Raw genomic sequence first — 12997 nt, forward strand, 5'->3', positions numbered from 1 at the left:
AAAATTAAAAAAAAAAAAATAGGCTCATACTGTCTTTACAAGAGTCGGTCTATTAAATAAAACAACACACCTTCCTTCCATTTCAAAATACAGAAAAAAATGCAGGTACAGGTACCGTTGGAAAGTTTTATAATGCTCTACAACCATTTGAAGATATATTTTGAAATATTTTATGATTACTGAGTCATTTGCATTTACACTTGAGTCCAGATACTCAAAAACTAGTTTTTTTTTCTTTTTTTTTTTATCTCGAAAGAAATTAACGATACAGACAGCACGTTTCATTCCGTACATTTGGTAATTTATTATCTTCAATCTGAAACAAAAACGACGGTTTTACCACTATTCTGCGGAAAGTTATAACCATTCCCACAAAACACTACAAATTCTGGTGTCGGCCATTTTGATGACGTCATATTTTCGAAACCCGACCCGATATTCTTTGGGACTTCCTGCGAAACATTTACGAGCGAATGTTCCAAGCGTTCCAGGTAAATTTTGTCTTTTTTTTTTTTTTTTTTTTTTTTTATTCGGAATATTTAGGTTAACATGCAAATAAGCTGAATTTGATTGTATTTTAAATTGCGTTTTCCTCCCCCACTTCCACTCCCCGAAAAAAGGGGAAGTGTACAGCAGAAAGTCGGGGATTTTTGATATGTCATTTAGAATGACCTAATGAACGTTTTTGTGAAGAAAAGCCTTGGCTTCTAATTTTTCCGAAGAAAAATGCTAAAGTTCCTGGACTAAATACTTGTAATGCCTAGCAGAGATTACTTACATCTAAAACCATTTTCTCGTCTTGGATATCTTCCCAGTCCATTACTTCATCAGCCACATCTTTTGGCACATCTTGCACACGATGTTTTGATTTCTTCCCTGAAAAAAATATCCACAGAAATTAATCTACTATAATCGCTTAAAAAGGTTTATCACAATCCTCCCTTAAAAGGTCTCCCACAATTCTGGCTATGGAATTATTCGAAGATAAGTTACATCATCTTGTAATGATGATTAATTTCAGTATGTCTATTTCCTCTAACAATAAATATTGTTTGATAGTGTTAAGAACTAGGCAATCTTTCATGCCGGCAATCAGAAGACTGACTCAATTACTTCTTCATTACTGTACCACTACCTCACCTACTTCATTATAATTCATGTGCCTTTATTACTAACTAACTCACTTACTCAATCTATGGCTTGGAACCCGGAGGTTCAATCCCGCGTTCACTAAAGCTCTCCATTTGCTTCTATCCTTAGCCAACTGCATTTATTTCAGCCACCTTTATCATAAAAGTAATATCTGCAGATGTTAAACTTAAGATCACATGTACTTCACTTTTACTCTGATGTTCAACACCTACCTTTCTAGTATTTACAAAATTCAATCAAAATTGCCTTGTTTTCAGGACGTTCCTGATTGACGAGAATTAAATGTCTTTTTTTTTTTTTCTTTTAATATGAGGTAAAACTCATTCCTTTAATTTTACTAAACTTAATAACATGCAAATAACCGGTAAAATTTCGAAGGTTAGCCTTAAGTTTGAACTGTTCATAATGTTACACCATAACTGGGGCAATTTGGTTCCTCTGCAACCTAAGCTTGAATGTTGTATAATTGTCGATCGTGGTATTCAAGCCCTAAATCATTTTAGTACTTTACAATTGTAAAATTTTGTTTCTATGAACTATGTATGTGAGGTTTCTCGCATTTAATTTTACTAAAACTCTTGCTTTAACGTTCAAAATGGATATATGTGAAGCTTACGAGTGTATAAACAAATGTGAGAAGGAATTGCCAGGAATAATCATTCAGTGATAAGAAAATCACTAGCTATAGACAACCGTTGTAGCAGTACTAACATAGCTTAGTTGCAGAATATTTGACAGTTCATCATCTTAATCACTTCTCAATTAATTTTTATTTTTTATAGGTAAACTTATGACGCAAGTAGGGTTTAAAGTATGTAAGCGTGGAGGTGGGAATGCGGGGGCATAGCATTACTCTTATTTTTTATTACATTAACTTAATACATCTCCCAGGCCCAATTGAAATGATGGCACAAACGTAAAAACTATAAACATATTTATGTGTAGGCCTATATTACATTATATGAACTGTATTGTTGGAATATTTTGTGTTTCATGTATAGTACCAATTATCCATATATCTAGTATAGAGTAAGACCCTTCAAGCAGAGAAAAAGGAACACCTCTGTCTGAGTGCAGTATTTTGCGAAAAATAATGTTTTCGAGAGTAGTGATCGCGTTGCCTTTCGCCAAGTATTTTGCTGTGCTGTGAAAACCAATTCTAAATAAAATTTAATAACGCAAAGCATTAACAAAAATAAAGTACAACTATTACAGCTCGGTATATTAAGAGATGTTACTTTTTTTTTTTTTTTTTTTTTGTCCCTTAACACGTCATATTTTGTGTAAGCAGCAATATCCTTCTAATCAGGCCTCCCAGCAGGACATTGAAAATATAAAGGACAGCTTGGTTTATAAAATAGGCCAGTTTAGTTTATACAATAAAATATTATGCTCTGAAGCACAGAAAAAAAAATATACATGTATTGTAAGAAAAGGCCACTCTTCACCCCAATGAGCAACTAGAAACAAGGTTTAGATTAATACAAAATAAGAGTATATATATATAACCTTTTTTTTTTTTTTTTTTAAACTTAGTAGACCTGCTGTATTATTTATATATATATATATAATAGTGAGGATTAGTGACTAATTCCTCAGAAGAAAAATGCTACGACACATTTAGCATGTTGCTAACATGTAGTAATTTAAATCATCCTTGGAACTGCCCTTGGCTTGTATTTTTAATAATTCAATCATTGAAAAATATAGGAAATAAAGAACACGATTAAAATATAGGACATATATAGGTCAAATATATACAAATTTCCAAAATATAGGGAAAAAAGACAGCTGGGAGGCCTGTCTAATGTTCTGTGTTTTGTTTAATTTCCAAGAAATAGCACGCAAAATATTGTATATGTTTAGCTTTAAGTTACGAGAATTTGTTTGTAAAATGAGACACCAAACATGACGGAGTGGGCGTAGCGAAGCTGTGATGAATGGCTACATACGTTATAACATCCTTCGGAAAAACGGTATTTCCTTACAAGGTAGAAGATTAGGTCCCTACGGATTGCGGATGATACGAAGCTTGTTGCGAAATCTGACCAGAAAATTAATGTTAGAAAATTTGACGAAAGGCTGCGAAGAATATGGAATGGCAATACATCAATTACAAAGACAAAAGTAATGATAATTGGAATAAAGTGTATTCTGTACTCTGCATCAAATACAAAAGGAAAGAAACGACAGGTGACTACTTCGCGGTTTCTAGATGGTACTACTACCGAAGGCAAAATGCGAAATGTGAAATAAAAGCTAGGAATGGCGGAAGAAGCATTTAAGATGTGTATTATGTGGACCTTCAATACATAATAAACTAAGACTCAGAAAATGTTTTCTGCGGAATATTATTCTCAACTGGGTAGAAACCTAGACATTACTCAAAAGTGGTGAAAAACTATTAAATTATTTCCAAATGTGAGGTGTGAAAAAGAATGGATAAAAATTACGTGGCTCGAACGGAGAAAGCGCTGGGAACAGTAGAGGACAAAAGAACACTATTAGATATAATTAAAAACAGGAAAAAAAAAAAAACTGGTTGTGCCATTGACTGAGAAGAAACTATTCCTGAGGAAGTGATAATCATAAGGTGGAAGGAAAGAGGCTAGAGTTGAGTTGATTTTGAGTTTAACGTCTCTTTCAGTAGTGAGGCTATATGAGACAGGACCTACTCATTAACGTGGAATCCCAACTACATGAGCTCCCACCGGGAATCGAACCCGGGTCTCCCACGTCAAAGGAAAAAAGGGCAGAACTGACGAACTTAGAGAATGAAGGTGTCATGTTACATTTTTGAAAAGATGAGTTCTCGTGGTGGATGAATATGTTGTGTGTTATTCATCCTACACATCATCTCATTTAAGTGATTCTTAGTCTGGATGAAGAGAGAGAAATTTATAATATGTATAATGATCCAATAATAAATGCAACCATAAAAACTGACTTCAATTTTTTCGAAATATACAATTTGTTACATAATACCACCATTCTTTAACACATTCAATTGATGAACAATATTAAAATGGTATTTGCTACGACAGGACGAAGAGATTAGGTAAACCATACTGTATAGGAATTTGTCAGTTTGCGAAAGTGACCTGCCACTAATGGTAGAATATCTATGATGATCATATGCAATCTGAAATTGCAAGTGCTTTAATTGTATACTATTCGCATCTAAGTTACTATTATCAGTGGTGCTAAATAATAACGTTTTAATATTTAATTCGTTTCCAATTAATTAATGGAAATGTCAATCTGCAGAAAACATTCTTCGAGAAGTTTATTTATTCAGCATCGACATGCAATTTTCAGTAGCTCAGCAGCCATATAAAGCGTGTTTAACATTAAATGTGAAAGAATTTGAGTCTTAGTGCATTAGAATGGTTACATACTCAATTCTTACATCTAATTATACTTTAATTACACTTTTAATTTTAAGTTTAAAGTGCATAAGTTGCATCAAGAAAAGAGGAAACAGCGCCCAAAAGAGACTTACTCTGTTGGTAAGAGTAAAAATAAGATTAAGAGATGGGAAACGGTGCGTTATACTGCAAATGTCTTTTAACACTCGTTAATTTCTAAAATTCAGTAACAAGTCTGCCATAAAAGAAAATTTAGGATAACGTGCAAACACAATGATAAAAGTAAAATTATAGGGTAAAATTATTGACACAATGGAATATTAATCTTGTTTTGCCGGGCTTACGCGGCAAGGGTTATATATAAAAAAAAAAAAAAAAAAAAAAAAAAAAAAAAGGCTCAAGATAGTATGAAAGATAAATGAAGTTAAATACTTATCGGGGCTGTCAACTGAACTGGAAACGAAAAATGATTTTAGTGACAATAGACAGGGGATAAACACACAAGAGGAAGAAAGAAAGGAGTTAAGTATATACACTTGGAAAATCACAATGCCGGTACAACACGGACATGACGAAGAAATATCTTTCAGTGGTTATCTCCACCAGTGTTGGTTAAGTCTGCTTGTAGGCCAAAGTCAGCTCGAAACTGGGCATGATGAAGACCATCTACAAAAAGATGTTGAATACTTTATCTAGCTCTACAGGTCGCACAATGGTGGGTCTTCGACACGAAGAAATCCATATGTTAAGTGGGAATGTCCAATGCGAAGTCGGGTTAGAAGTTGTTCCTCCTGTCAAGATGATCTTGAGCTAATGGTCCAGAGACCAAGTGCAAATTTGAGTTTAGTAATTTCTTGTCGACAAGCTAGTTCCATTCGAGCTGCCAGCGCTGATGCAACTGAGCAGTAAATAGCGAACGCAAATCAGTACTGGGTATGGGAAGACGAAGCTCTCTTCTTTCATGGAAGCAACTTTAGCTGGTACAGCTTGCCTCTTCATCACCAGCTATGCCGATCTGACTAGGAACCCAGCACAGTTGCACCACATGTCCCTGTGCTAATGATCAATAACATGATAGGAAGATTTGTTGAAGAAAAGGATGCTTACTTTGCACATCGAGGAGGGTACTTAGAGCACTTTGGGAGTCACAACAGATTAAGATCCTGCGTATATGACATACAGAGTTATAACGTATATGACATACAGAGATATAACGTAAAATTTATAAAATTGCAACCACTTCAGAAGTGAATACTAAAGAAAAGGCGAGCAATTTAAAACCATAAGTACTCGCAGTTGTTAAAAAAAAAAAAAAAAAAAAAAAAAAAAAATCGACTAAATCAGCATTTTTGGAATCATCAGGCAGTGAAGTCTTGAAACTGATGTGAGAGGGAGCGAAACTTGTTGAAACTAGAGAAATGGTCAGTGACTAGTTTCTGGTCAGTCAAAATGGAGGCATTCTCGCGCCAGCTACGTTGTTTCTCTTGTTTCATCAGGTAGCGTGTTCTGGCAAGAAGGCGACGAAAGTGTGTCAGATTGTCAGCAGTAATAACACGGTTAAAGCGAGAAGTGCACGGCGTCGTGCAAGAACAGCATCAGAAGTCTTCAGTATTTCTTACGACCACCAAGGAACAGTACGTTTTCGAAAAGCCCCATGTAACAATGGAATCCAGACTTAGCATCAGATACCACACTTGCGTAAAAGGCATCAAGATGTTCATCAGAAGAAAGCTGGGGGTATCGTGTAAAGTCAAGGCTGCCAGAAAACTGGCCCCAGTTTGCACAACAGAGATAGTAACGAGGCAAATGAATAAACTGTAAAGCAGGTAGACCAATGACAATGATCGGAAAGTGAACACTACAACAAAATCATGATAGACGCGCCACTGAAGATTAACTGTAAGTCGTGGGCTGCAGACAGAAAAATATAGATGTGAATACATTCTTGTAGCAGTGATAAAATGTGTTAGACTGCCATCGTTTAATAAAATAAAGTGTCGAGAAGAGTTGCAAATTCTAGATCTTGAGGCTCGATACGAAGGGAACCTCTCAGTTCATGTTCATGATGCGAGTTGTTCTCCACCATATCTACGTAGAAGCTGACTATGTCATGTAGATCAGCCGATGTAAAAGCTTCAGGTCATGTGATATAGATGTTGCAGAAAGTGTTCAGTAGTCTACAGAAAACTCGAGCAACTAGAACCTGGGAACGGTTGTTCACCTGGATGGAAATGGAATGATGTATGGCCTGTGTTCCACCTGCTACTCTGCCAGCCCCACGACCACCACCGCCTTAGTCACGGAGGTAAATAGTGTAGCTGGAAACAACAGAAGAGCGAGTAGCAGTAAGGTGAGTTCCTTGGAGGCAAAAAATTAAAGGCTAAATGACAGTTAAAGGTATTTAAATTCTTCGAAGTGAGTGAAACCAGCCATTCTAGTCTACTGCAGATGAGCCATTATGTATTAGAAGAATGACTGAAAGTTTACTATGTTTCCTCTTTTCCTTCTTACCTTTAAAAAGAAGGAAATTATCAAATCGTCCTCCACCATACTCTATGTGAGACTGAGTGATTAATGTTTCTGTTTTATTTTAACCGGAGGACTCAAAACAATGCTGACGTTCAGATTTCTGTTTCGCAGAAGAGGTGATGGGAGCAACAAGCTGAGATTTAACAGATCGTTGAACTGCACTGTCCGATATGAACTTTGATTCTGTAGTAGTAGACTTTTGGGTGGTTTCGACGTAGACAGTGGTGTACTCTTTAAGAATTGCTCCCTCAAGTATTAAGCAAAATCTCCAGAAATAGTGATGGTTTGGTTAGCAATGGATATTGGTGGCTGATGCGCAGTGTTCACTGCTATCGCAACACGAAGGTCACATGTCTTAGTACTGACATTAACAACTGTGTTCCGTGCGAACGAGTAGATTTTACAGAAGACAAAACGTGGAGGTAAAGGTTTGGTGGAGAGGTTGATCTCAGCGGCGGAAATCTTTTCAGTAATCGTAAGTTCAAGGGTTACTTTTTTGTCTTTGAATGTCGGACACGGACTCTGACACTCATCAGACCAAGCCGGATATACTGCGTTACAGTTGGAACATTTAGGTAGGGCCGTACATTGAGTTGGACCATATGCTGCACGAGAACAGATGGCAGATGCATTGAATGACGTACACGAGTGACCAAAATGTTGGCATTTAAAACAACGCAAATGGAGAAGAATGTATGGTCTCACCTTTAAGCGATAATATGATACAGTAAAATTGGGAAGTAGGTCTGAGATGCCGAACGTAATGATACGAGAATCTGTCGGTTGTATCTCGCCACTCTTGTGGGTGTAGATTCACTTAACGTCTACAACTTACTGCTCAAGCAATTCATTCTTGATCTCGGTTTCCAAAAAGATCCGAGCTCAAAGGTCAAAACAAGCAATCACGCTTTTGCTGATATTCAGTTGATGATATGCTTCAACTTGTACTGGGACTGTACCCAATATGATGGCCTTTGAGCAATAATTTCGATTGATTGTTATCTGTAGTATGTATAAGAAGAGTTCCATTTTTAAGTTTGTTAATGTGCCCCGGCGTATAAGGTTCGGTGGCAATATGTTGCAAATGTCTAAGTAAAATAAATGGTGAAAGTTTATTTCAACTACCAGCTGTTTCTTCTTTTGCATCTTTAATAACCAAATATCGTGAGACACATTCCACGATCTTTTCCTCGTTCGCTTTCTCTAATTTAGTATTTGTATCTGGATTTTAAGTGTGTGTGATTCTACGCCATGATTTGAAAATAACCATAATCTCTCCGCCATCATTCTAGAGGACTAACGAAGCGGGCAGATACTACCCATCACAATCCTTACCAAAAAACTAAGCGATGACTCCAGGCCCAATGTGTGAGGATCCTCGACTGATGGGTACTTTTAAGGAGGCCACAGGCTCATGGTAGAGGACAGGTTTCTTTGAAGACCCAACATATTACATTCATGGCTTTCCCTTTCAGGGCATCACTCCATGCAATACGGCCAGGCCGCAACAAGCTTCATTCCGCAGTCAGAAAAGCCCAGGATAACCAAAATAAGAACCAAGATTCATTGGCCGGACAAAGTAATTTAAAAGAATGAAAATCCGGCTTATAAAACAAATCGGAGTCAGTCCATAAATCTTTGCTAAATCACAACTGAAAATCAAGCCGGCTTCATCGGTGGCATCACATTGTACAGTAACATCATTCTCCTGCGGCAGATTAGTGATATAGGCAATCATCCCCAACAGAAGTTTCAGGGGAAGGGTGATGAGCGCGAGAACAGTGCCTATTGCAGTTCCGAACTGGACGATTGGGTCGCCACATTTCCAAAGCCGGGTCTTACTCTGTTAGTGTCTATAGGACTCATACTTTTAGCATATATCGAAGAATTGTTTAATTTTCAGTTGTTTTACGAAGAAACCGCTCGTTTATATTTATCACATTTCTAACATTAACAAGAGAAATAGGTATTGTCTAGTATCCGGTGGCCAGTTATAATAATTAGAAATATCGTATTAATGACAGAATTTCCACATTCAACTGATTACTCTGGGTCTTAGACTACATTTTATTCAGTAATATCAGCATAATTAACACCATTTGAATAACTAAAAAAGAAAACATACATACCTGCGTTAAGAACTTTTTTCAGATTTTTCGAAGTAGAGTTTGATGTTACTGTTGAGTTTTCTATTCTTTCGGCGGGTATAACGCGCCTTACTTTGTTTATGGCTTCTAACAAAATATCACCAGGACTTGGCACAGCCTCAGATTTTTCTTCTGTTTGTTTATTGCGAACAATAGGAGCAACATAGTGACACAATTTCTTTTTCTTTGGACCATATTTACTAGCAATCCTATCACCCATTTCCTTCTGTTCCTTATTTACACGTTTTTCACATTCACCTGATTTGGAATCGTCTGAGGAGCAACCACTTGGCCTTTTGATCTTTACCTTTTTTTGTGGACTTCGGTCTCTAACGCTGCTATTTGATTCTGATGATTTAGTTTTCCATTTTCTTTTCTTTCTTTTCTTACTGCATGTATCATTCTCTAACTGAATGTCACTTTTACCATTTGTATGTTCTACATGATACTTGCACAGTTTTCCGTTGCCACACGAGCTACAACCCTTGTCACTGTTACTTCTTTCATGTAACTCATTGTTCGGTTTGAACTTTGGTCCCTTCAAGTTACTTGTGTGAGGAACGGGAACTGGATTCCTACTCATAGGATTTTCAAGTTTCTCCCTAGCATTGCGCACCTGAAATTACAAAGAGCAATCCATCAACAAACCATTTATTTCAACTATGAATTTCAAAAATATTGGTAGCTATTAATACAAAAATTAAATTTGGGCGTTTTTCTTCTGAAAACTAATTCAATAATATTATCGCCTGTAACTGAATTTTAGGCGAATAACAGTATACTCTAGTTTGTTAAAGTATGAAAACTCTCTTCACATACATTCCATTTTCGTATGTCTTAATGTAACGTAGGGCAGGATTAGAGATGTAAGTACGGTTCTGCATCACTGCCCGATGTGGATGTTTACATCAAAATGATAAAATACTGATGAAACCCTAAACTGATTCAAAACCAGTCATTTTGAAAAGCATACAAATTAAATAAATATCCTTTATTTATTTATTTTTCCAGATGTATACAAAATGGCGAATGTCTGACGCGGATATTTACGCCAAAACGGTAAGCCAAGGATAAGGCTTCAAATTGAGACAAAATCAACCACTTTCAATACAAACGGTACTTAAATATTTGCATTTTGTCTTGTATAAGAAAAGAAATACGATTCGGGATCGAACTTATAGTGACCCGGAAGAGAGCTCAACCTGCTTTTGCGTAAGTCATACACAAATGATATATAAATGCTGTCATACAATTAATATATACGTGAGATGTCTGTTGGCAATGGGCATGTGGCGACTGCACCGATTTCCGCCTCTATCTTGTTTTACGGAACTGAGTGAAATATACACGGAATAGTGTAATATTCCGCTTGCAACCATACACTACCTCTGACACCATTCCACGTCGCATCAGAGCTGTTCTGAGGACGAAATGTAGCCTGATGTCATATTAATACGTTCGCTGCGGCAGTGAAAAACGAGTTTGGATCTGAGTGCTATACGAGTCACCGTGTGTCTCATTAAAGGTTTGTCCGTGGATGCTAGTAATGTTAAAAATCTGTACAAACGAAAATACTACAAACGCACCTAGGTAATACAATGCATACACTGGCATCGCACAGAAATCAAATATCGCACGAGCCACCGGTGACTCGTAACGCAGCGAACGTGTTAACCTAGTAAGTTGCACTTTACCAGGTGTTTCGATTAAATTGGTAAGTATATTTATATATATACTTACCAATTTAACAAACACCCGCATACATAATATTGTACATGTCTATTCCTAGACTGTAAGTTCCGTGTTTTTAATGTAGTAAGTCAATACATAAGCCTAATATAGCTAAACATATGATGAGATGTTCCATACACATACGCAGACAAAATGCGTTGTATCATAAAAACAATTCAAGAGAAAACACGTCAAATCAACATCCAGTGCCAAGTATTGAAATATCATATCTATCTGGCTTGAACTAAAGGAATCCACATATGAAGTGAGTGGAATAGGCGAATTTACAGAGTAAATATGGCTGGCAAAGAAATGTGCCCTGATGTGAGGAAGCTTGTGAATCGACTACTAGTTACAGTTAGAGAGTAAATAGCAGGTGATCGAAACTTCCTCAACGAAAATGCATGTATCATGAATATGATTGCATTGCAATCTAAGTTCATTACACCTGATTCTAAGGATATCGAATACCTAATTAAAATCATTAGCTTATTAACGCCGACGATTTGGAAAAAGTATAAAGGTCGTAGTTTGATCAATGATATCACTCATGAGTAGAGACCGGATATTTAGGCATTAAAAACCTGGAAAACAGGCAGGCAAATAGACACTTAGAATTTAAAAAATAGGCACCAAGATGTAACTCGAAATAATAAAGATAAATATTCAACACAATAAATAAAAATTCAAGTCATAGATAATGCTCAAAAAATATAGAAACATACCTATTTCTTAATAACTTCTTTTATTGTCTATATAAAAATGATGCTTATATAAAAATGATGCATATATAAAAATGACATGTATTTTATTGTATATTTGGTAAATACATTCTCTACAACACTTTATCACTACACAAAACAGCCCAAAGAGTGCGGTCAACAAAGCATTGTCTTTAACCCCAATTTCATCTCCCCATTAACTTGCTCGAACTTGGGTGCAAGCGATAGCGGCTCGAACTTGCGACGAAATTGGGGCTAAACCTAGACGCACTCTTTTACACACTTTATCAGTATATACACCAGTTCAAAGTTTTACAGCACTTTATCAGTAAAGATAGCAGGACAAAGTTTTACGACATCTTATCACTTCAAAAAATACTAATATTTCTCGGAAAAGGCAGAATCCTTTCTTGAAATACTAAATTATATATTCCCCCAATAAAGTCTTACTTTGAAGAAAATGCATAGAATAGGCAACATTAGGCACAAACAATTATTTAGGAAAGAATAGGCGAAACAGGCAAAATAAAATTTGCTTAAATTGAAACTGTAACTCCCCATATAAACTTTAAAACATTATTTTTAATCATATCTTTAATATTAAAGAATAGGCACTTTGCCTAACATGTGGTGTCTGCTTATAAGTTCATCGTCGACACACACACACACACATATATTGTTACGGTTATTGGGGTGCTCAGTGACTTTGGCTTCATCTATTTCGCCAATACGAGGTGCCTTCTCGGTAGTAGACGGTTCGCGCGCTGCGTTTCTCTGACCTGTCAAACGGGCTGGAAAGCTCCCACAAGGCGCTTCCCCCGAACCGTTAGTGACGGTGATTTTAGGAGGACGGGGGGGGGGGGGAATCGTTCCGGACGTCTTGCTTTTGAAGGAACAGGCTTATTCCTTTTTCTTCTACCATTGGCGGAGTGTGGAACGTCTATGGTCTTAACAATTGAGCTACTAATTTCCAGTTCCTGAGCACTGGGCATTCTGTTCCCACTACTGCAGCCAAAATCCCTTCCCTTTCTCCTCGCGCGAAGTGGCCTCTTAAAAGACTCAGTAGGCTTCGGGGGGAACTCGTTCGATGGTTCCCCAGAGCGTAATGATGTCCGAGACCTAACAGGCGTACGGCGGACATTCTTCTCCTGTATCTTTGGGAAGGGGGTGAATGTCCGTCCTGGAAAGTTGGAGGGGGTCTGGTAAGAAACCTGCTTCCTAGAGCGCAAGATTCGAGCAGGGGGGTCTGCAGGGATCGTTGTATGACAAACGTAGGTAGTTTCTCCTTTCCTACCATTGTTCGTAAAGTCTTTATAGGTCTGAATTGCTCGAACCTGCTTCGTCTTTG

The 12997-nt window shown here is 37.0% G+C and overlaps 1 protein-coding gene across 7 annotated transcripts in view; it reads right to left on the bottom strand.

The window, feature by feature from the left end:
• Window positions 1-12997, bottom strand: part of LOC145690200 (uncharacterized) — a 104648-nt gene that overhangs the window by 21210 nt on the left and 70441 nt on the right. For all 7 annotated transcript variants that reach the window (XM_081764857.1, XM_081764859.1, XM_081764860.1 and 4 more), the window contains 2 exons: window positions 9179-9812; window positions 779-876 (listed from right to left, as the gene is read on the bottom strand). In XM_081764857.1, the coding sequence (XP_081620983.1) occupies window positions 779-876; window positions 9179-9812 (732 nt within the window). The remainder of the gene's footprint in view (window positions 1-778; window positions 877-9178; window positions 9813-12997) is intronic.

The sequence above is a fragment of the Thermobia domestica genome, chromosome 7 (assembly GCF_964235325.1).
Source record: "Thermobia domestica chromosome 7, izTheDome1.hap1.1, whole genome shotgun sequence".
Lineage (NCBI taxonomy): Eukaryota > Metazoa > Arthropoda > Insecta > Zygentoma > Lepismatidae > Thermobia > Thermobia domestica.